Source organism: Hemicordylus capensis, chromosome 5 (assembly GCF_027244095.1).
Source record: "Hemicordylus capensis ecotype Gifberg chromosome 5, rHemCap1.1.pri, whole genome shotgun sequence".
NCBI lineage: Eukaryota > Metazoa > Chordata > Lepidosauria > Squamata > Cordylidae > Hemicordylus > Hemicordylus capensis.
This window is the reverse complement of record NC_069661.1, coordinates 44,087,800-44,109,698: the sequence shown is the minus strand read 5'-3', so window position 1 is coordinate 44,109,698 and position 21,899 is coordinate 44,087,800. Positions and strand designations below refer to the sequence as shown.

Genomic DNA, 21,899 nt, shown 5'->3' with positions numbered 1-21,899 from the left:
ATTGCCAGAGATGTGGAGGATCGTATCTCAGCAGGGAATGCATTCCACAGTCTCGGGGCTGAGAAAGTTGATGTGCATTTGATGTTGACTTGGGGACCACAGCCCCTAAGCACCAAGGTTTCCACAATGTGCCCCCAGCCCTGCATGGAGACATCCATTGTGACCCAGGTGGATGGTTGGGGTACTTGGAAGGGTACCCCCTTGAGAAGGTTGGTCTCCTTTGTCCACCAATGGAGTGACATCAGGATTGAGTCTGGAATTGCCAACCACATTTGGGCATTGCCCACATTGGGTCTGAAAACTGACATAAACCAAAGCTGTAGCCATCACAGACGCAGTCTGGTGAAATGAATCGTGGAATTCAATGAAATCATCAGGCCCAGCAACCTCTATTTTGTGCGCCTTCTGTTTGGGGTGCTCCAGGAAAGAAAATATCAGGTCTCTGATCTGTAAGAAACGTTCCATGTGGAGAAATGCACACTGTGTGTCCACATCGAGTATGGCTCCAATATAGGCAATGCGCTTCAAAAGGCATTAACGCTGTTGTGACATGTGAGCTAACTGATGTTCTACACTTCCCGTCAGAAGCCAGTCATTGAGAAACAGAAACAGGACTACCCCTTGCAACTGGAGATGTGCGACGATCACGGCCATGTATTTAGTGAAAACACGGGGTGCCATCGTTAGACCAAACAGAAAGATGATGTACTCAAAAACCTGGTGACCCACTGTGAAGCAGAGGTACTGTCTGATTTTGTTGGATCCCAATATGAAAATATATGTCCTAGAGATCCAACATCATGAACCATTCCTCTACGTGAAGGAGAGGAAGGATGCGCTGTAATGTTATGTAAAACCCCTGCTAACTTCACAAAGTAACATGGTGATTCTCTTTATTTAGCTGGGGGAGAGTAACTGGCCTTATCCACTCCCAGCACAGTACCTCCAATGACTGTTGCTGGTGTCTATCTGTTGTTTCTTTTTAGATTGTGAGCCCTTTGGGGACAGGAATCCATCTTATTTATTTGTTATTTCTCTGTGTAAACCACCCTGAGCCATTTTTGGAAGGGCGGTATAGAAATTGACTAAATCAATCAATCAATCAATCAATCAATCAATCAATCTTGTATGTCCACCTGACGATTTAATTGTCGGAGATCCATAATTGGTCGTAGGCCTCCATCCCGTTTTGGGACCTGGAAGCAGCAGGAGTAAAAACCTCGTCACTTATCTGTCCACCCAGCAGGCGATATTGCCTCTTTGTCCAAGAGATATTGAACATCCATCAGAAGGGGAGGAAGCAGGAGTATGCTTGATTCCGCAGAAGAATAGTCGGGGCATGAATTCTATTGCATAGCCTATCTGAATTATGTGTAGAACCCAGCGGTCCAACATTATGTTGCACCATGCTAAGGCATGACTTGCCAGTCTGATTTTGGAGGCAGGTATTATGTCGATGGTAGAGACTCTTAGACTATGGCGTTCGATGGACTGTCCTGATAATCAAAGATGCTGCTTGACCATATTGGTGGTTTTCAGGTGTGAGTTCTGAGCATTTCTAGTTCTCTGGTTATAGGGCTTTCTATTGAAACGTTGGTATTGTTTCTGAAAGTAAATTTTATCCATCTGTATGTATATTGTCTCCTGCCGAATTGGTGGTATTTGGAGGTGAATGGTTGCTAAGAGGTTGAAAAGGTATTTGCTGTAAACTGACTTTTTGATTGATTCCATCATTTTATTTATTTATTTTATTTAACATATTTTTATACCGCCCAAAACATACGTCTCTGGGTGGTTTACAAGAAGATTAAAAAGTAAAACATTAATTAAAAAAAAATATTTAAAACCAAGAAATTTAAAACACAATTTAAAATTCTAAAACAATATTCTAAAAACAACATTAAAACAATCAAAACAATACCAGTTAAAAGCCTGGGTGAATAGATGTGTCTTTAAAGACTTTTTAAAAGTTCTCAGAGATGGGGAGGCTCTTATTTAACTAGGGAGCACATTCCAAAGCCTTGGGGCAGCAACGGAGAAGGCCCGTCCCTGAGTAGTCACCAGATGAGCCGGTGGCAAATGCAGACAGACCTCTCTGGATGATCTCAATGCGTGGTGGGGTTCATAACGAAGAAGATGTTCTTTCTCTTAAATACCCAGGGCCCAAGCTGTTTAGGGATTTATAGGTTATAACCAACACCTTGTATTTGGGTATCCATAATCTCACAAAAGAGATCTTACCCATCAAAGGGTAGATTTTCCACGTGATCCTTCATATTTGGTTGAAGTGCAGTGGAATGTAGCCAAGCATGCCTGCATAACATGACGGCAGTAGCCAGTGTGCGGGACTCAGATTCTGCTAGGTGTTTGGCATTGCTGGGTAGCTGTCTGGTCAAGAGGGTGACCTTAGGATAAACTTCATTGAATTTTGGTAAGAACTTCTCTGGGGAAAGATCATTTTGCTCCTGATACAGTTCATCCCAAAGGGAGTGGGTATATTTAGCAAAACAGACGTGTAATTTGCAATTTTCACTGCTAGGCATGAGGTCAACTAGATCTTTCAACCCCAAATGTACAATTGTTGACCCTCTGTCTCCAGGTGTTTGACGGCTGCCAGTCTTGGATGACGAAGCACAATCCACCACAACAGAGTTGGGGGAAGGGTGTTTCAACAGAAAGTCATTATGGTCCTGAATTCTGTATAAATTTGCTAATCGTTTAGAGGTCGGAGCGGAGGTCTGAAGAGTCGCCCACGGGGATTTTGCAGCTGTGGATATCACTGGCAGAATTGGCAGGTGTACTGGCTGAGTTGGAGCCGCCGAACTGAAGAAATTGTAGACAGGGTCGTTCACATCTTGAGATTGTTTTTTAACTGCAAACCTAGTGCAGAAGCGATCTCAGAAATTTGTTTATGATAAGAACGCATCTCATTAGGAGACACGTTATTGCCTGGTACCATCTTAATTGGGGGGTGGGGGTCATCAGGATGCTCTGAAAAGGACGTTTCACTGGAAGTTGAATCAGATTCATAATCATCTGTCAAGATGGCAGTACGTGGTCCCAAAAGGACTGAGCCCTTGTTCTTAGGGGCTGTCTGAGTCATAGATGAGGTGGAGGTAACCATTGTTTGGGTAGGTTGCAATTTTTGAGGATGTAGCAATGGAACATCCATTGTTGGTGTTGCCATTGATGTCAAAGGAATAGGACGCCTCAGCATTGAGGGTCCCTCAATTCTCCGAGTGACTTGAGTCGACATCAAAACATCCGTCGTGACCGGAACGGGGAGAGGTGTGACTTGGGTCAACAAACATTGAGACCATAGCAGTGGCAGTTCTAGGTAGTTCTGGTGGAGGGGTCATCTGTGAAGCAATGTGAACTATCAACACTGAAGCTGTTTGGCAAGTCTTCCAGAGTCTGTATTCTTGATAATCGGGAGGAAAATCTTAAGGGACTACATTGAGCCTGTGAGGCATCACCTCCTCCCAATGCCCGAGTTAAGCCTTGCATGGCCACATAATCAGTGGGTACTCTCCATGGGTGTGAGCAAGTTTGCATTTGAAAAGGCTGAAATGCCAATGGTATCAAGTGGCTGGAGAGTCAAGCCTGAGACGGCAAGGTCCTTGGGGTTCTCGGTATTGAGAATGCCGGGCCCCCTTCATCAATGTCGAGACCTTGACTTAAAAATCCATAGAAAGTTGAGGCCAACAGGGTACTCGCAGTGGAGTTTAGCATGTGTAGCAGATGCTGAGCAGTCCCTTGTCCTAGATCAAGTTCAGCATTGCCAGCCTCCATCTGGAAGGAAACCGGAGAAGCTGTTGTCTGTTGGAGGTGCTAGGTTCAGAGGATGGCCAGAGATGGTGCCTGTGCTGGAATAACAGCAGGCAATAAAGAGCGTTCGCGGCTTCGAGCAGTCATTACTATAGTTGGTTTCGAGAGCGCCAGTATCTGAGTTGGACGTCGAGCCACCAATGAGGAGGAATCGAGCATCATGATACCTGGTGTTGATGGGCGGGATTGAGGTATGCTTAAGACGAACTGTGACGCTGTTTGTGAAGGAGTTGTCTGAAGGGGTGGATGATCGATCATGACCAGTCTTAGTGCCTTTATCACAGTGCTTTTTGGAAAGCATGTCAAAGGCTCTGCTTCGGCATTGGAAAGCATGTCAAAGCATGGCAAAGGCTCTCCTTCGGCATTGGCAGCTCGATGTCAGGACTTATGCCGTTTCAGTGGGTTGAAGCCGAGGGCAGCTTTGGAGTCTTAAAAGTGGCAGTCGTGGATGTCCAGGTGAGTTCTGTTGAGGTTTTAGATGTTGACCTCGATATCATACTCGATGTTGAGGGTATGGGAGTGTCCACTGGGGACCCTGGCATCGGTGTCCTAGGGCACAGTGCCTCATCATTATAAGGCAGCTTGCAAGTGAAGGAATGTTTTTTCTTGATTGATGGGAAAAGGTGAGGCAAATTTTACAACTAGCAGTGCTGTGTCCTTCACTGAGACATAATAAACAGAGCTAGTGGTCATCCACTGAGGGAAGTTTAGAGTTATTGCTAACACAACACTTAAAAGTTTTCTGAAACAAGTAAAAGCAATACTCAAAAGTTATGGAAGTTCCAGGGGTAGATTGATAACAGTCCAAAGTTGTTAACTGAGAAGTCCGTTGGATATTTAGACAAGTTAGAATCGTAAAGAATAAGAATTCTCAGGTCTAAGTTCAAGTAGTTTTAACTGTCCATTTTCTTTCTCTTAATTTCACAGAAAAAAGCTGTTCTGAAGAGGTAACAGTCCAAGGTGCCGACACAATGGCTGTCAGAAAGGAACTGGGGAGAAAACACTAGCCTGCCCAAACTAAGGAAGTGTACCACATGCAGGGGATAGGGCTAAGCAGTTCAAAGAGCTGCCCAAATGGTCCAGCACAGACACAGAACCCATTCTTACGGCTACATTAAAAAAAGAAAAAAGATATGACACAAAGGGCCCCAATTGTTGGACAACTAAAACTTAATTCCACTAAACACAAAGATGAAATGGTTAAAAACAATCAGCACCCTCTAACAATTTGATATAATGAATCTTAACAGTTAAAGATGTAAACTTATGGGGTTGATTATATCCATAATCAAGAAGGTTGTTCACCATTCTAACTGCCTCCCTGGAAAGGAAGCAATCAGAAGTAATTTAAATTTTGCTCTTTCATCTCTGTGGAAATTGAAAAGTAATAACACAATGCAGTTTCTAATTCCTCATTTCCACAAAGACGCAGGCGATTTGCATAAGAAACACCATCTCATGTCCAAAATACCTGAATGGAGGACATTAAAGCAAAATTCTATAAACATTTTCTCGTATTAAGCAATGAAACCTTAGACTATTTGCACAAAGTTCTTGTGGCTTTATGGGAATCCCCAAACATGATGGAGAATAAATCTGAGCAGAAGTGAAAATTCACTTTTTTAGCCGTATTATTGCCCTCAGAAAGAATACAGGGTACCAACATACCACAAAAGCAAAGCTTATCTTACAGGGATTTCCTCAACTCTTTATTAAGAAACTTTTCACACAGGTTTGAAGTATCCTCCCCCCCAAAAAAGCACAACCAATAGGTTAAGGCCAGGGACCATGCCTTACCCGCTTCTGAGATGGAACCCACCCTCATCTTCAGAGCTGCTGAAAGAACACATTTAGGTACAAACATTTTATGGAGGAAATATGACAGAACCATTTTGAGTTTAAAATCAACTCCTGCAATCTGCACCCTGTACAAAAACTGTTCTATCGATTTAGCATAAACATATTTAAAATCAGAGGGACAAAACTGACTACCGTTTGTAAAATAGAACAAACTAAGGCCTTGTATTTACATATTACATGTTCAGAATCATGGAAACTGTCAAAAGGACTTGTAGTCCAACACTCCACACTAGAACCACCAGATTAATATGACAAGATTGCGTCACACCACAAGAGAGCAGATTCAATGCAGAAAGCATCTTCTGTGTAAATAGTTTTAGGTGTCTCAAGTCTACACATTATTAACACTATATCAGCACTGCCATCCGCCACAACAGGAACTTTCAAATTTCAAACAAATGTTGAAATGCCTAACTAAAATAATCAGACACTAATAACTTGTTAGTTCATTTACTCTTCCAGGAAGTTAGAGTTTAAGGTGTCAAATATTTTATTCTTTTGAATACTTTTAATGTTATAATCCGACACTTGAACTCATTTTGATCAGGATAAAAATGAGCCTCCACAGCTGCAAACAAAAAATATATGCACACTTTGTTGCTAAACGGATCCCTGAATAAGCAATTGAACATGTGTGGGCAAACTCTCAAACTGCTTTTGAACCCCCTTCAGTTTACAGCACAGAACAGCTGAACAGGAAGTGGATTGAGAAAGGAATATACACATGTTCACTTATTTGCACAGATGTCACCTTCTTGGTTTGTTAAAAAAAAAATGGAAGTGGCAGAGAGTTTATTTTACCCTAGGACAGAGTAAGTAGCCTATCCAGTTTTGAAGCAACTGAGTACAGATTTGATACACACACTTGTTGAAAACAATTACTTGACACAAAAAAGTGTGGATATCATCCTGCAACAATCTATATTTAAACTGCAAGTTTTGTAGCAATTGGAAGCTTGCGACTCTCAAACCCAAGGGCATCTGTTCTAAGTAGTACAACTGAATGGGCACACATTGCTTATTAGCTCACAAAACCATAGCTGAATGGATTACATGACCTTGCTCTTGCACAGCTGAGTATGCTTAACAGTGAATCAGGAGGCATGAGATCAGAGGGGGGAAATGGAAATACCAAGCTAATTAGAGGGGGAGCTGACTCATGGCTAGTTTTGTGATGCAGTTATAATTGAAGCCTATCAACAGAAGAAAGCAAAATGGATGTAAGAACAGACAGTGGAAATTGCCAAGAAGAGGAGAGAAGCTAAAGTAAAGAAAGATAAAGACCTCAGGAAGGAACTTAATAGGGAATTTTAGTAAGCTGTGATAACAAGTTGTGGTGGGGGGAAGAGAGTGAGTTGTGGGAGAAGACGGGGGATGTCACAGGCTCAGTGTACTACCACACAGATGCTCTGTGCAGGTTCAGCTAGTATTTACATAAATCTTAATAAAAATACTGAACTGTATTGTATGCAGATTCATTCAATACTATATGGATGGTAAGCCTGCTGGAATCTTCAAACAAGATGTGTTGCACAAGTAATATTTGTATTAATATCATAGTTTCAACACTAATGGAGACCATGCATGCTAAAAATTGTGCTATAAAATAATTTGTTTATAAGTTATATACCTGGTCCTCGTCCACCACTTGCTTGAATATGGTTTCTACTGAAAGCTGAATTTTCTGGCTGAAATCTTTTATTGCTTTTCTGAGTAATAGATTCTACAAACCCATTCTCTTTTGCGTGATCTGGCTTAGGAAACGAAGGCTTTTCAAATCCTAAGAAAAGGAATGTTGAAAAACATTAGCTTTTAAGCCTCTGTTAGTTCTCTTACCAGTTTAATTAAAGCACATGTAATACATTCTGTAGGATCCAGACGAGGATGTGTGCAAGCAGAACAGCACCTCTTCCACTCGCAGAAGGCAGGAGTTAAAAAGTCTACCCCCTGCACGGTATCTATCACACATTATTCCTGAGGTTCTCTTGACCCTCAAGATCAACTTCAGCAAGGTCTGTACCATGGAGGGGGGCACAGGAAAGCACCATTCTATAGGAAATTTTATGCTCGCAGCATCTATTGAAAATACATGCTAAGCATATATTAAAATATAGTGTACACACATACACACACAATTTTGTAAGATAGCCAGTGTTTAAAGATTAGATACAAAATACCAAGAATATCAGAACCCCGGCAGATATTCTTCAATACCATTGCAACTGTCCCGCCCCCCAGCAAATTCCAACATCCTAGCCTTCAAATCACTCCTACATGACACAAAGGGTCCTTCCCTGCTCATTTTCCTCATACTGGATCTTTGTAGCTAGCCTTAATCTGTCTGTCCTATTCTCCTTTAATAATGGCAATACCTTCTTTATGCCATCCCACTAGATAATAATAATTCTCCAGAATTAGCTTTCTGCCCCTTTCCCCAGCTCCTTCCAATCAACATATAAAGAGCAGGTCTGTTCCTTTCACCATAGGAATCAAGATTCCTATGGTAAGTTTCCCACTCATTTTTTGTATAAGTAAGCAGACTTCAATGCATTAATTAGACCGCCACTGAAATGAATTAGTGACTTGCTACACGATGTCCTGTTCATACTAGCTAAGCAGGGGGTAGAGTCTAAAGGACCTCTTGCTTTCCTCTTCCTAGGATAGATCTCAGGAAATCCTAACTGAATTATTAGTCTCATTGACCTCATTATAGTCTCTATATACATGCAAGTACTTCTCTCTTATCAATAATCATTAATTTGTCAAGACTTAAGTCTATTACCAAGTTCTTCTCCATTTCCTGCAGAGGCTTTATAATGAGACCAGTGAATTTTCTGCCTAGGTGCATCTTCTGTTGAGACAGGCGTGCCATCTGGATTTGCATAAAATAGCAGCAGTGGCTGGAAATGACACCGAATGCATTTGGACACCACATCCTTCCATTTTGTTCCAACCTAAAGTATTTTTTTGAATATAGAAGTTATAAAAACCAAATAACTATAAAGCTAGAGATTATCTACATTCAATGAACTTGAACTCATTAAAGAGATTTATTCAGACATGTGAAGAGAAAAGGACAACTTTTTATGTCGTTCATATAGTGCATTTGCCCTTTTATTGCAGTGAAGGTCAGTGAGGTAAGTAGATTCCCTGAGCATTTCCGACAAGTAGCAAGCATCCCTTTTTCTTTAGTGCTACCTTGTCAGAAAATGTCTGCATTTTAGAAAATGCAGGTAATTTGTTTGATAGCCTTGAAATTTGATGTCAGACCTTTATTAAAGAACTCTAGTTTTAGAACAAACCAAGTAAGATTACCAGGTGTCAGAGCAGCCACACTTACCTCTTTCACATTAGCATCATCAAACAACACCCATTTGCAACTCTTGGTATGAAAAGCAAAGGCACAGTAGTGTTTGCTCGAATAGCAAATCATCCCCACAAGATAAAGCTCACTAGTTTTGGCATGTTCATCTGTTACCCTATAGAAGAGCTGTAGAAATGATTTTCTGTTAAGTATGGGAGATGCTAAAAAGGATGAAATCTGTGTAAACAAGTGATTACTTCATTCAGCAAGACAGAAATGAGCTACAGCATTTCAATAATCCTTATACATTATTTCTTTTAATATCTTATGCTAGCTTCTAAATATATATTTATTTTTACATTTATATCCTGCTCTTCCACCAAGGAGCCCAGAGTGGTGTACATGGTTATGTTTATCCTCACAACCACTGTGTGAGGTGGGTTGGTCTGAGAGATAAGTGATTGATCCAGAGTTACCCAGCAAGTTTCATGGCTGAGGGGGGATTTAAACTCAGGTCTAGCTGGTCCTAGTTCAGCACTCTAAACTAATGAAGCACCAGTATAGCATCAATGCTTCAGAAGAGTTCCAGATTGACACTGCACTGGTGTTTGTGTGGGGTGTATGTATGTGCATGTATATGCAAATTTCAACAACCTCCCCCTTCTTCTGGAAGCATTCTGTGCTACTTGAAAATATGTCCCTGAGGGATACACAACCCTTAGGGACATATTTCTGGGTGGCTCAGAGCACTTCTGGGGAAAGGGAGGTTGTCAAAACTCCCAGCTGCATGAGTGGTGAAGGCTAGTTCAATTCTTCAGAAGCACCAATGCTTCATTAGCCTGGATGTCAGCCACTGTAATTTAATACATGTATTGTACTAGGATATAACAAAATACAGATCAGATAATTCTACTGTGATTTCAAAAGCCTATGCTTTGTCCAAGTATTAGAAACTCATCACACATTAGCTGGAATCTTTCCTCTCTATCTCTACAGACTGTCTACAGCGAGAGTGCAACTGAAGTCACATATATCTACTTGCACATTAGGAAGCTCTGCTTTGGGTCACATTCTAGTTTCTACCCTGGGATCACCCTCTTTGAGATGGTGCCAGCTATGATACAGGCATGCAACATTTAAAAGCAATGAATGTTTTTCTCTTCAGGACTAATGTTTTGTTAATAAAAGGTGTGTGCTGATGTAATCAATTAGAAATTGTATCTAAGAAATCAATTGTTAATCACGTGACAGTCCTAATAATATAAGGCTCAGATACTGAAAAGCATAGTATAATATTATAAAGGCAAATCAACTTCCCCTGTAGCAGCTCAAAAGCCAGCCAAAACAAAGGAATCTAGATGTTAGTTTAAAGGGTGAGAAAGTAAAGAACTGTTCAAATACCCCTGGAAGATAAAGCTGTGTTGCCAAATTCCGGATGACATCTTCTGTCAGGTCTGAATGTTCCGAATCCCAGACTAAACCAATTGTGACAATTTCAGGACAATTCATTAAAACACGACGGATTTTTATTTTTTGGCCACAGTTACTCTGGAAGAAGGGGAAGGATAAATAGTAAAGACTAAATATTTTGAATCCTGTTTGCATGTTTTTAAAAAAATGTTTACACAATTCATTCAGCATTTTACAATACACATGACTTCAGTTCACTCACATTATGTAACCATTTACCATTTAGGTCAGATAGAAACATTAACAGTTATTATGCCCTATTCAGCCAGGTTTCCTGCTGAGACTCCCTACAATAGTTTTCTGAACAGAAAGAGGTAGATTTATTACTGTTATTTAGTTATCTGATCACTGTTATTTGATGGTCTTGGACATTTCTACAACGCAGTCAGACACTGACAGGATGGGCATGGACAATAATTGAAGGGTTATTTTTGTTACCACAAAATTACAAGGTGACCTAAATAGAAGCCTGTTGAGACATACTGCTGTGTTCTGTAAACTAAAATGGGTTTCATTTAACTGGGATACATTGTTCTCTGACCTAAGCCATTTACAACGACAATGTGTGTCAGAAAGGCCTGCATGACAAAATACTTTAAGGACATGTTCTCCCAAGCTATAATTTCTGTATTTTCAAGTTTGAATGTACACAGGGAAATATATTTTATGAATAAGTTCACTAATCTGTGTGCAAGGCTCTATGCATTCTAATTACTATGAACCCTGCCCATATAAAGAACCCAATAGGCTAATTAAAGTTCAGCTACTTCATTTTAGGGCTGGAAACCTGTGGGGAGGGGAAGAGAGAAAATAATTTGTGGTCTTCATCCATTCTTTCAAAAAGCAGGTACTTATGCCTTTGCACATGCTCCAATCAGCTTTTATATTCAAAGTGTGCTAGTCAAAGGCACTATTAATACACCTTCATAATCCACACCATTTACTTCGATTGCCTGGAGAGGTCCAACTGCGGTTATTACCAGCTTATCTGGTGGTGACACAGAACTGGGGTCTTCTTGGTAGCAACCCTGAGGCTTTGGAACACACTCCCTGTTGGGGTTAGAGATTTACAATCTCTAGCAGCCTTTAGAAGAGCTCTTAAAGACATTTAATCAAGCCTTCACCTAGTTGTATGTTAGTTTAAAACAGTAAAACCATTTTAATTGTTTGGTTTTATTGTTCTTATTTGTGTAAGTTGCCACAACACATACTGTAAGTATAATACTATACTTTTTGGCAGTATAGGAATGTGCCAAATGAAATGTTAGAAACTACATGGATCTGTGAAGCTAAGTCAATTTTTTAAGAGTATCATATCTGTTTTCCAGTTCTGCATTGATGAAAATTGTTCAGATCCTTCACTGTCAGAAAGTTTCAATTATTGACCAAAATTTAGTCTACTTACAGGACAGTTCCTGAAGTCATCAGTAGTGTTTGCAGCCTGAAGCAGTTCTGCAAACATTTCAGGCTTGAGCCGCTCATGCCTCTCCAACATTCTATCAACTTCATTGCTATAAAAAGGAAACAGTAACATTTCACTTTAACAAACAGTTTTCAGCTATTCTGATGGTGTTCTTTACAGCAAGTACCACTCACTGTGAGACAAGCAATATTACCATATCAGGCATGACTATTACTTCAATGATCAAATTTAGAACACTGAAATTGTAAACTAAAATATGGAAATGGAAACTGGATTTTATTAAAAGTAAAAGCAACTTCCTTACGTGCAACAGGTGATCTTTAGGTGGATCCACGGTGTCTCACAACTGGGTTGTGTGCATACACAGAAGCCTCTGAGGAAGGGTTGAAAGCTCCTCAAGGCACTCTCAATCCTGTGGGCTCTCGTGCATCATTATTTTAGGTGGGAGAGCACCTAAACAGCTCCTATGTGGCCGAAGCATGGGCCAAAGATGAAGAGCCAAGATGAAACAGGTCCATTATTACTTAGTCATTAAACTGAAGACATCTCTGTCCCATCCTCTTCTCTCTCTCTTTTATTTGCAGGATCCTAGGCCGAGTGGGTGTTGTGAGTGACAATGGATCTCCTTAAATATCTTACAGATAAGCAACTCGCTTAAGGGGATCCATGGTCCCTCACAACTGGCTGAGTAACAAACTCAGAGTGGAGGTGAGAACTAGAATACAGTTTCAGAACATTTTAAAGTACTGCCCAACCAAAATTTGCTTCAGCTGCAGAACAAATGTCCAAAGCATAATGTCAGACAAAGGACTGGTCTGACAACCAGGTGGCAGCCTTACAAATGTCTTGCATACCAATATGGACATGTGGGCTGCTGAAGTAGCCATGCTGCATGTAGAGTGAGCTCTAATATGAGAGGAAGGTTGAGCACCTTGTTGTTTACACCCAGAGACGTAAGTTTTGGGCTGTATAAAAATATGTAAAATAAAATAATAATAATATAGCAGAAGTATATGAGTTCCACAAACCAGTGGGACAAATGATGTGAAATCAGAAGACTCTTGTTATTACCCTTATAGGAAAGCGTAATAACAAGAGGACCAACAATAACAAAAGGACCAATTCTCCTGAAATAATTGGTCCTGTCTAAATAATAGAGCAAAGCACGTCAGACATCGAGAGAATGCATGGATTCAGAGGGCAGTTTAAGGATCTGAAAAGAAGGTGGGTAAAATAGTATCTTGATTTAAATGAAAATCAGAGACAATCTTTGGTTTGAAGGTAGGATCCAGCTTTGGGGGGCGGGGAATATTGTGTAAGGAGAATTGGCACATAGAGCAGCTAGCTCACTGACCTTCTGAGCTGTAGTAACAGCAATCTAAAAAGCAATTTTCAGAAATAACAATTTGAAGGAAGAGAGCACCAGAGACAGGCTTCAAGGTTCTAAGGTTGTTAATTCTCTTCAGGAATCTTTTGGAGGCCAGGTGAGAAAATAAAGACCTCCCATCCCATCCGGGATGTCTAAAAGAAAGGGCTGCATGTTACACCTTTAGGGAGATGTTTGAAAGGCCTGAGCACTTCAAGGAAATCAAGTAGATGATGACCTGGCAAATGGAGGAGCAAAGGGGTCAAACTCTTTAGAAGCAGCATAGGTGGAGAAACAAGTCCACTTACAATTGTAGTTCCTTTTGAGTGGACTCTTTCCTTTCATTTAAAAGGACAGAATTTAGAAGTTGAGCCTCCAGGCCACCAGGGTCCGTAGATCTGGATGAAGAATTTGGCTTGAATTCTGAGAGAGCAGGTCTTGCCGAAGGGGGAAGGCAGTGGTGCTGATCCTTGGAGAGGTGAAGGAGAATAGGGAACCACGTTCACCTGGGTCATCACAGGGATATCAGGATGCACTGAGTCTCCTCATGAAGGATCTTGGCAAGGATCCTGGAAAGGAGAGAAAAGAGTTGCCCCTTTCAAAGAAGTTGAAAGGCATATCCCAGAGAGTCTTTTCCATACGCAATACAGATGGCACTTGTTGAGCTCGGTGGTGAAGAGGTCTACTGTTGGGGTCCACCAGAGATGGAATATTTGGAGAAGAGCATGAGTGTTCAGTTCCCACTTGTGAGGAAAGCAGTGGTTGAAGTCCCTGCTCAGGCTGTCTGCAAGTGAATTGTTTGTGCCCCTGATATGCAGGGCTATCGGGCAAATATGGTGACTCACACACCAAATCCATAGACGAGCTGCCTGAAGGCAGGAAACAGCCCCCCCCACACACACACCCCGGTAGTTGATGTAGGCTATCGCTGTGGTTCAGCTTCCAAGAGAAGCTGAACAGTCTTGTGCTTCAGCTGTGGAAGGAATAACCTTAGGGCATAAAAAGCAACTAGAATTCCCAGCAGATGTATATGAAGGAGCTGCTGTGATTGTCCCCAGAGGCCCTGAGTGCAAAAATCCAGGCAATGGGCTCCCCAGTCCTAGAGAAGGGCATCTGAGGTGATAGTGAGTGGTCAGGTCAAAGGGCGTGTTGACAGAGGGAAGCTGGCTTCATCCACCAATGTAGAGATTTTAGGACTGGTGGAAGTAGAGAGAGCCACATGTTCCAGCTGTCCATGTTTGGTTTGAACACTGACAAAAACTGAGTTGGAGCGTTCTTGTGCAGAGTTGGGCATAGGGAACAGTGGTGGTGCAGGCAGCCATGTGGCTGAGCAGTCTCTGTATCGTCTGAACCCTTTGGCATGGATTGGTGAGGTAGGAGGAAAGCAGAGATGCGATGGAGAGCTTCCTGTCCCTTGGCAGGTGTGCCCATCCTGTAACAGTGTCCAGAAAGGCTCCGATGACATCTATCTGGCGTGGTGGAGTCAGATTGGACTTAGCCGAATTCACCAGATACCCAGGTGGACAAGGAGATTGAGCATACAGCTCAGGTGAGCCAGCAAGAAGTCCCTCATCTTGGACCTGAAGAGATGGACATTAGGGATGTGCACAAACTGGCAGATGGCCAGTTTGGCGGCAGGAAGAGTGCTCTTACCCCCTCCCCCCACGTTTTTCCCCTGGTGCTGTGCCCAAAATCACTGGCGTGGGGCTGCAGCATACCCTCTTGCTGCCCCAGTGAACATCAGACTGAAAGGTGGCCAGAGCACCCTCCCTGCTCTTTAAAATATAATTGCCTCTGAATGATCCCGATGTCCCAAGTGGTGGCCAAAAGATGTCTCCTGATGTTTAGCCAAAGACAAGGGGCTAGGTAATCAGTGCTTGCACTTCTTGCGTCAATGCTTAGAGTCAGACCTAGAAGGTGCAGTCGGTTTCTTGAATGCTGAATTGCCATGGTCTCCAATTTGAAGAGATTAGCGGAGCAGGCGTAAACACTGAGGCTGATGTCAAGTGACAACGGACGTTCAAGATAGACGGCATTCATGTAGATGGAGTCAGCGATCTGGGTCTTGGAGTAGAAGGGCGAAGTGCCGTTTCATAAAGGCTGCTCAAATGCAATTCCCTGCTTTTTTTAGTCTGCTTGGAGAAAGTCAGACAAATTTTGCAAGCATGGGCATTGTGGCTTTCACCCAAACAAATTAAGCACTGGTTGTGCCGGTCCAAAGACGGCAAGTTCCCCCAACGGGAGATGCACTTCCTAAAGGTTTTCTTAGAAACCATAAGAGCCAGAAAATGATGGGTAATCAAGTAAAAATTAAACAGAGCAAAGTCAAAGCCGATAAATTACCAACAGACAAAGCCAAAACCAGTCCCAACAGAATAAAGGTTGAAAAGATCATAGTCGAAGCCGAGAAATCACCGTTAAGTGAAGCCAAAAATGAGTTCAAAGAAGTGGTCAAAGAGCAATCTAGGATCGAAAAACCCAACAGGAAACAGCAAAAAATGTAGTCAAGAAGCAGTCTGATCAAAAGCACACAACACACAATTCTCTTTCCACAGGAACAAGGAGCAAACCTTCCCGAGGCAGCTAATGCAGTAGTCATGAAGCAACTGAGAGGATTTGGCGCTCTCCCGCCTAAAACAATGTGACAAGTGCGAGCCAGCGGGACTGAGAGCACCTTGAGGAGCTTGCAGCTCTTCCACAGAGGCTTCTGCGCATATGCACAACCCAGTTGTGAGGGACCATGGATCCCTTTAAAGATCATGAGTGTACTTTAAGTGTAACCTGAATGTTCATAATTCAGGTATGATGGTAATCAGGTCCCAGGGTATGGGCTGAAGCTACTTTACATAAGCCACTTAGAGTGGGTATTAACAGAAAGGTAGGGTAGAAATAAAACACATTAGATTTGCTCTCTAAGAATTCTGTTTATAAGCCTATTTCAATGAAAGTCTATTGCTAGACTCTTGTATTTGATTATACCAGTTTAAAAATGAAGATTCTTAGTTTCTTATTAGTCTCCATTCTATGGAAGCAAAACAACTGTCTTGATGGGAAGTGTCTCCCTCTGGGGTGGCAAAAGAACTCACTACAGTGATTTACTTTTGAGGGACTTCCTTTGTAGTCTGCTCACTGGCCAGGTGATCACATCCCATATCCCATCTAAATCAGTAGTAGGATGGGGGTAAGTGAGGCAAAAAAGCTGCTCCTCGTTCACTTTTTTAAAAAAACCTCAAGCAGGAGACTCAGTAAGATTATGCCATCTCTTCAGAGGCAGGTAACAGATAGGCCTTTTAAGAAAATACCTTTGGACAACGGAAACTGAATAAAAGTTGACTATAATCCCAGGGAGAGAGAGTCTTATCATAGTTGCTGTCTTGTTCCCAAGGCTAGTGCTGACTCAATAGATAATATATAAAAGAGCAAATTTGCTTTTTTGCTACAGAACTCTTACAAGATGATCACTGCTATTTATGTATTAGTTTGTACTTATACATACTTTTTGGCAGGAGTTCTCAAAGCAGTTTACAATGTTAATAAAATATAACAGTTTTATTAAAAGCCAAGAGAAATTCCAAAGTAACTGTGAAATGTTACTGCACAGTGAGATTATATTTAAGGTATTTCATCTTTTTCTGCCATTCTTGGAAGTTTGTCATTTTAAATATGAACTAATTCCTTTGAAATGAGTGGAAGGGGGAAATCATACAGAGGCACTTTCATAAAGTTCTTGCACCTATTCCTTGGAATTTCCTTTTCCTGCTGCTGTTCCCCATAGTGCATCCTATGTTGCTTCAGAAGGTTCCCTGATCCCAGGAGTAGGTTGTTTTTATTGTTTTTATTGGGGGGGGGGCTCAGCCCTCTAGCGAAGAAGGGGAAAAGAAGACGGCTAGCACAACTACAGACACAAACCATTGCTTTATTAAGAATTCTCTTGCATTCCTAACCATCCAGACCACATCTTGAAGTTTAATTTTTAAAGACAACTTCTCTTATGCCTGCATTTTTGTTTTGTTATATCCACTACTTCAAAAGTGATTTTAGATATATTCAGGGTTTAGAATGATAAAGATATAAACATGGAACTGAAAACAATAATATGAATACATAATGAGCTGACATAGGTCTTTATAATCAGCATTGCAAGGTTGCTTGTTTCAATAGATATTAGATCTTCATGTAGAAACTAATGTCGGAAATCTGGTCAATACACACAATTATCTCAATGACATTCCCTGGTATTTTTCAATTCTGAGCTTTCCATTATTCAACAACAAAGGAAGGAAGCAATCATGTCATTTGCAACCTCAGATATATTCAACCACCAACTAAACCTGCTCCCCATTATTCCTTAGAAATGCCTCTGGGGAGAAGATAAAGACAAAGTAAGAAGGCATGGGAAAGGATAAGGGAAAAGAAAATGGTTTCTTACCACAGGGCTGTTGTTGAAATGTAACGCACATATTCTGTGAAAGGCAAAGGATCTGAAGATGCCCCGCAACTGCGACACACACACTATAAATAAAAGGGGGAAATATAAATACAACACTAAAATAAAGTTAAATTTTGAATTTGCAAATAAAAATCTAACCTGTTCATATAATGTCATTGCAAACTTCTGATGAGTAATGCAGGATTTAGAAGTGCACATATCCGTTTCACTGCTTGGCACTAGGTGATAGTGAATCCTCTCAAGTATATTTTCCTAAAAAAAAGAATGTTATTTAAGAGATTTACAGCCTGCCCCTTCATCATTTAGTTCTTCAAGACAACTTACATGCATATTTGAACAAAGTGGCTCACAATGAGTGGGCTTCTTCTAACACATAGAACTTCCATCCTAGAACAAGCCATCAGACTTCCTAAACTTGATGCCCACATTGAAGCGACAATACTCACTGGTGCCAAATGGTGACAAAGCAAAGAGCACGCCCTCCCTAGAACTCCCTTCCTAACCAATATCTAAACAAATTGCTTTCGGCACTCCACATGCTAGGGTTATGATTTCACTCAACCCAGATAACTGAGTCAAATCTTCTTTATAGATACCTGTGCTTTATTTAGTCTCCCAATTTTTTTAAAAAACAGGCTACAGCATTTAAGAGTTCAAAAGACTAATTCTTGTTTGAATTCTCTTACTTTTAATAATCTACTTACCAGTACTAAGGAGGAGATTAAGACATTTTACTAAGAAGAGATCTGAGCATGACTACTGAAGCTGGGCCAAACAATACACTGGTCACAAATAAACTGTAAATGAAAAGGTTATTATTCATAAGTACTTACAAAACATTCTGCTGCATCATCCATGACACCAAGCTGAAATCGCTGTTCATCTTTAAAGCTTTCAGCCAAGGCATGTCTCATATTATTTGATGGGAGTGCTTTTTCACGGCTGTGTTGAAATTGTGCAAATATTGTCTGAAAATCAATAGCGACTATATTTATATCATTTTTTAATGTTTATCCTTTGAACACTGCAGTAGACCCTAGCATTTCATAGCAGGTTCACTCATTTACAAGAAAATGTTGTGATATTGGGTAATAAACCACAGGGCTCTGTGGGCGCCAGGAGTCGAAATCAACTTGACGGCACATTTTACCTTTACTTTTTTAAAAATCTGAAAGAACAAACTTAATTACTTGCCCTCCCTATAAGTTCCCTCTTCTTTTTTGCAGCACTTAAAAATAAATGGATAGAGAATTTCAGCAAGAGAAATCAGAGTGATTGCCTCAGGGTGACAGTTGCCTTTGGTACTGCTGTATTGGTAAAAGCAGTTCCATTCAATCAAATCAGAGGTCTCTCAATCTGGCAACACGCTTCCCACATCTGGTCCATCAGATGCCTCCAGGAACCTACAAGCAGGGCTTGAAGGCAATAGCCCTATCCTATTCTGGAGTAACCTGGTATTCAGTGGTATATTGCCTCTCTCTGTGATGGAGATTCCATATAAACATCATGACTGACAGAGCCTACCTGGTGCAGTAATGCACTGTAAAAAACTTTTGTGGGGTGAGGATGGAGTGCCAAAGAATCTTGAATTACCCAATTACCCTAGCACAAAATTCTAGGTATGGGAGCATAAAAGCAGCTCCCAGCTATAGTGGTCACCTGTGCTTGAAGAAAAAGGTGGAGCGTTAACATGATTTGAAGAGCTGGTTTAGGCAAAGTGGGACAAGTATGTTGCCTGGTAACTCTTAAAACTCAATAGCATCAGGCTTGCAATACAATTTACCAGATATTTTATTTCTCAGATTTATAGACTGCCTCAAAGCTTCATCTCTGGCTGGTTTACAACATAAGAAAAAAATTTAAAATGAAAACTTAAACCACATAAAACTACAGTCAAGTTAAAAAGCTTGGGTGAAAAAAAAAATGAAGGGACTTTTAAAAAGTTGTCAGAAATGGGGAGGCTCTTATTTCAGCAGCAAGCACATCCCAGAGTCTCAGGGCAGCAATAGAGAAGGCCCGTCCCTGCATAGCCCTGCATAGCCATTAGATGAGCTGGTGGCAACTGCAGATGAACTTCTCCAGATGATCTCAATGGGCAGTGGGACTCATTGCAAAGAAGACATTCTCTTAAATACCCAGGGCCTAAGCTGTGTGAAGCTTTATAGGTCCTGGGTATTTTAATTTTAGTAATGCATAGTTCATTTCACATTTTTTTCTTTGGCCATTTATTAGCTTAGTTATACAGCATTATATTGAACTGAAGTTGTAGCCTGAACACACAATCCTTGTACATATGCAGGTATATGTGCAGTCCCCCCTAGTCCCTTTAAGGTTGGAAGGGATGGCACAGAGTGACAATGCCTAAGCACTCATACTTATTCAGAAAGAGCACTGCAACAAATACTGCATCCAGGAAAAGCACCTAAGCCCTATAATGGTAGTGCAAGGAGGATTGGGTGGGCTTTGATAATTCCCAACTGTGTGGAAACTTGCACACAAGGAATTTGACACCAAGAGTGCAACCCAGAATGATTGAAATAGTTTCACTGCTGACTGGTTTACATAACACAGGAATAGGAAGTTGTTTCTGGTTCCTGAAACCCTCACAAGCTAAGGAGAAAGAAGGAAACACTCAAACACCAAATGAGCAAACACTCACTAGAAGGGATGCTGTGCTGAGATTAAATAGGGACAGTAGCTAACTTCCCATTAAAAATGAGAGCCACCACTTTAAACTGTGCCTGTTTGCACAGTTAGTAGGGATTACTATAGTCAGAGTCCTCATGAAACATTTCCATCTATTAACACAGATGCCTACCATATGTTAGAAAAGGATGACCTCTTACACCGACAATGTACTTCTTACCATGCATGAAGTGGATAATGCAATTTAATGAACTCTGAAATGATGCATGACAAATTTACCTTTAAAGCACAAAATATGCAGGCATCTCCCTGACAAACGTGTCCTGTTAGACCTCTTAAACTTCGTCGGAATATGTCAAGCTGCCATAAAACCTACCAGGAAGACAAAGTGAGATTTAAAAAGTTTCAATTTCTTACCCCAAAGTTTTTTTTCCATCTTAAAGGTTGAAACCCTACAATAAATTGTTTCATGTTACAGGTACACCATAAAGGGATTACAAGTTTGACTCTGGTTTAGAGACAGGTTGCTTTTACTTAAGATGTCAGTGAAATCTAGAAAATTCCACACAAACTAAGCAAGTGATCATCATCATTGTTTACAATACCATCTCAAATACTTTAAGAGGCAGCAGTGATTAAATATTTTACTTCATGGTATTTATTTAAATAGGAGTAGGATGCATTTGTCTGTAATGCGTACAGGCACTGCTATTTGCGGACCCAATTCCAAATTTGCAGGCTTAGCATGCATAGGGAGCAGGACATTGTCCCTCCCTGGCAGTTTAGGTACACAATCGCCATGGTATGGTCCAGGCTGATTTGAAGCACCTTGCACTTCAGAGATAACTGGAAGGACTTCAGTGCCTGAAAGACCACAAGAAGTTCTAAAACATTTACAGTGGTCCCTCGACTTACGAAGATAATCCGATCCGAACGCACGTTCGTAGGTCGGAATTTTCGTAAGTCGAAAAGCGCATCCACGGAGGTCCAGAAACACTCGTAAGTCGAGGAAACCGCATCTAAAAATTCGTAGGTCGAGGAAGCCGCATCTAAACCGGCAACGACTTCCGGTATTTTTTGTCGTTCGTATGTCGAAATCTTCGGATGTCGAGTGCTTCGTAAGTCGAGGGACCACTGTATATGCAGCTGGTGTAGCCCCGCAGGGAAGTGTGACCCAGGAAGCTGTGACCCAGGCAGTCAGTTGAGGTATCTGGAAGGGGACTCCCAACAGTCCTCTATTGGTGGATTTCCTTCATCCACCAAAGGAGGGAAAGCAAGACTGGATAAGGAACTGTCAGCTGCTTGCAAGCACTGTACACGTTCGGCTGAAAAACAGAGCTGAAGATGCCTGAATTGTAGCTTAGCACAATGTACAGTGGAGGTGCACAACACCATGAGCCCCAGCAGTTTCTGCACTTTGTGGCACAACCCACTCAGAGCACACAAAGGTGACTATTTGGATCTTGATGTGCCCAAAGCACTCCTTGGGCAGAAAAGCCTGTTGCGACTCTGCATCGAGGACGGCCCTGATGTGGTCTATCCCCTTCATTGT

General features: G+C 41.3%; 1 protein-coding gene across 3 annotated transcripts in view; it reads right to left on the bottom strand.

Moving 5' to 3' along the window:
- The window catches only part of USP53 (ubiquitin specific peptidase 53), a 72,433-nt gene that overhangs the window by 15,377 nt on the left and 35,157 nt on the right, over positions 1-21,899 (bottom strand). For all 3 annotated transcript variants that reach the window (XM_053251555.1, XM_053251554.1, XM_053251556.1), the window contains 9 exons: positions 20,627-20,719; positions 18,535-18,669; positions 17,840-17,953; positions 17,681-17,763; positions 11,868-11,973; positions 10,394-10,540; positions 9,029-9,178; positions 8,471-8,642; positions 7,319-7,468 (listed from right to left, as the gene is read on the bottom strand). In XM_053251555.1, the coding sequence (XP_053107530.1) occupies positions 7,319-7,468; positions 8,471-8,642; positions 9,029-9,178; positions 10,394-10,540; positions 11,868-11,973; positions 17,681-17,763; positions 17,840-17,953; positions 18,535-18,669; positions 20,627-20,719 (1,150 nt within the window). The remainder of the gene's footprint in view (positions 1-7,318; positions 7,469-8,470; positions 8,643-9,028; positions 9,179-10,393; positions 10,541-11,867; positions 11,974-17,680; positions 17,764-17,839; positions 17,954-18,534; positions 18,670-20,626; positions 20,720-21,899) is intronic.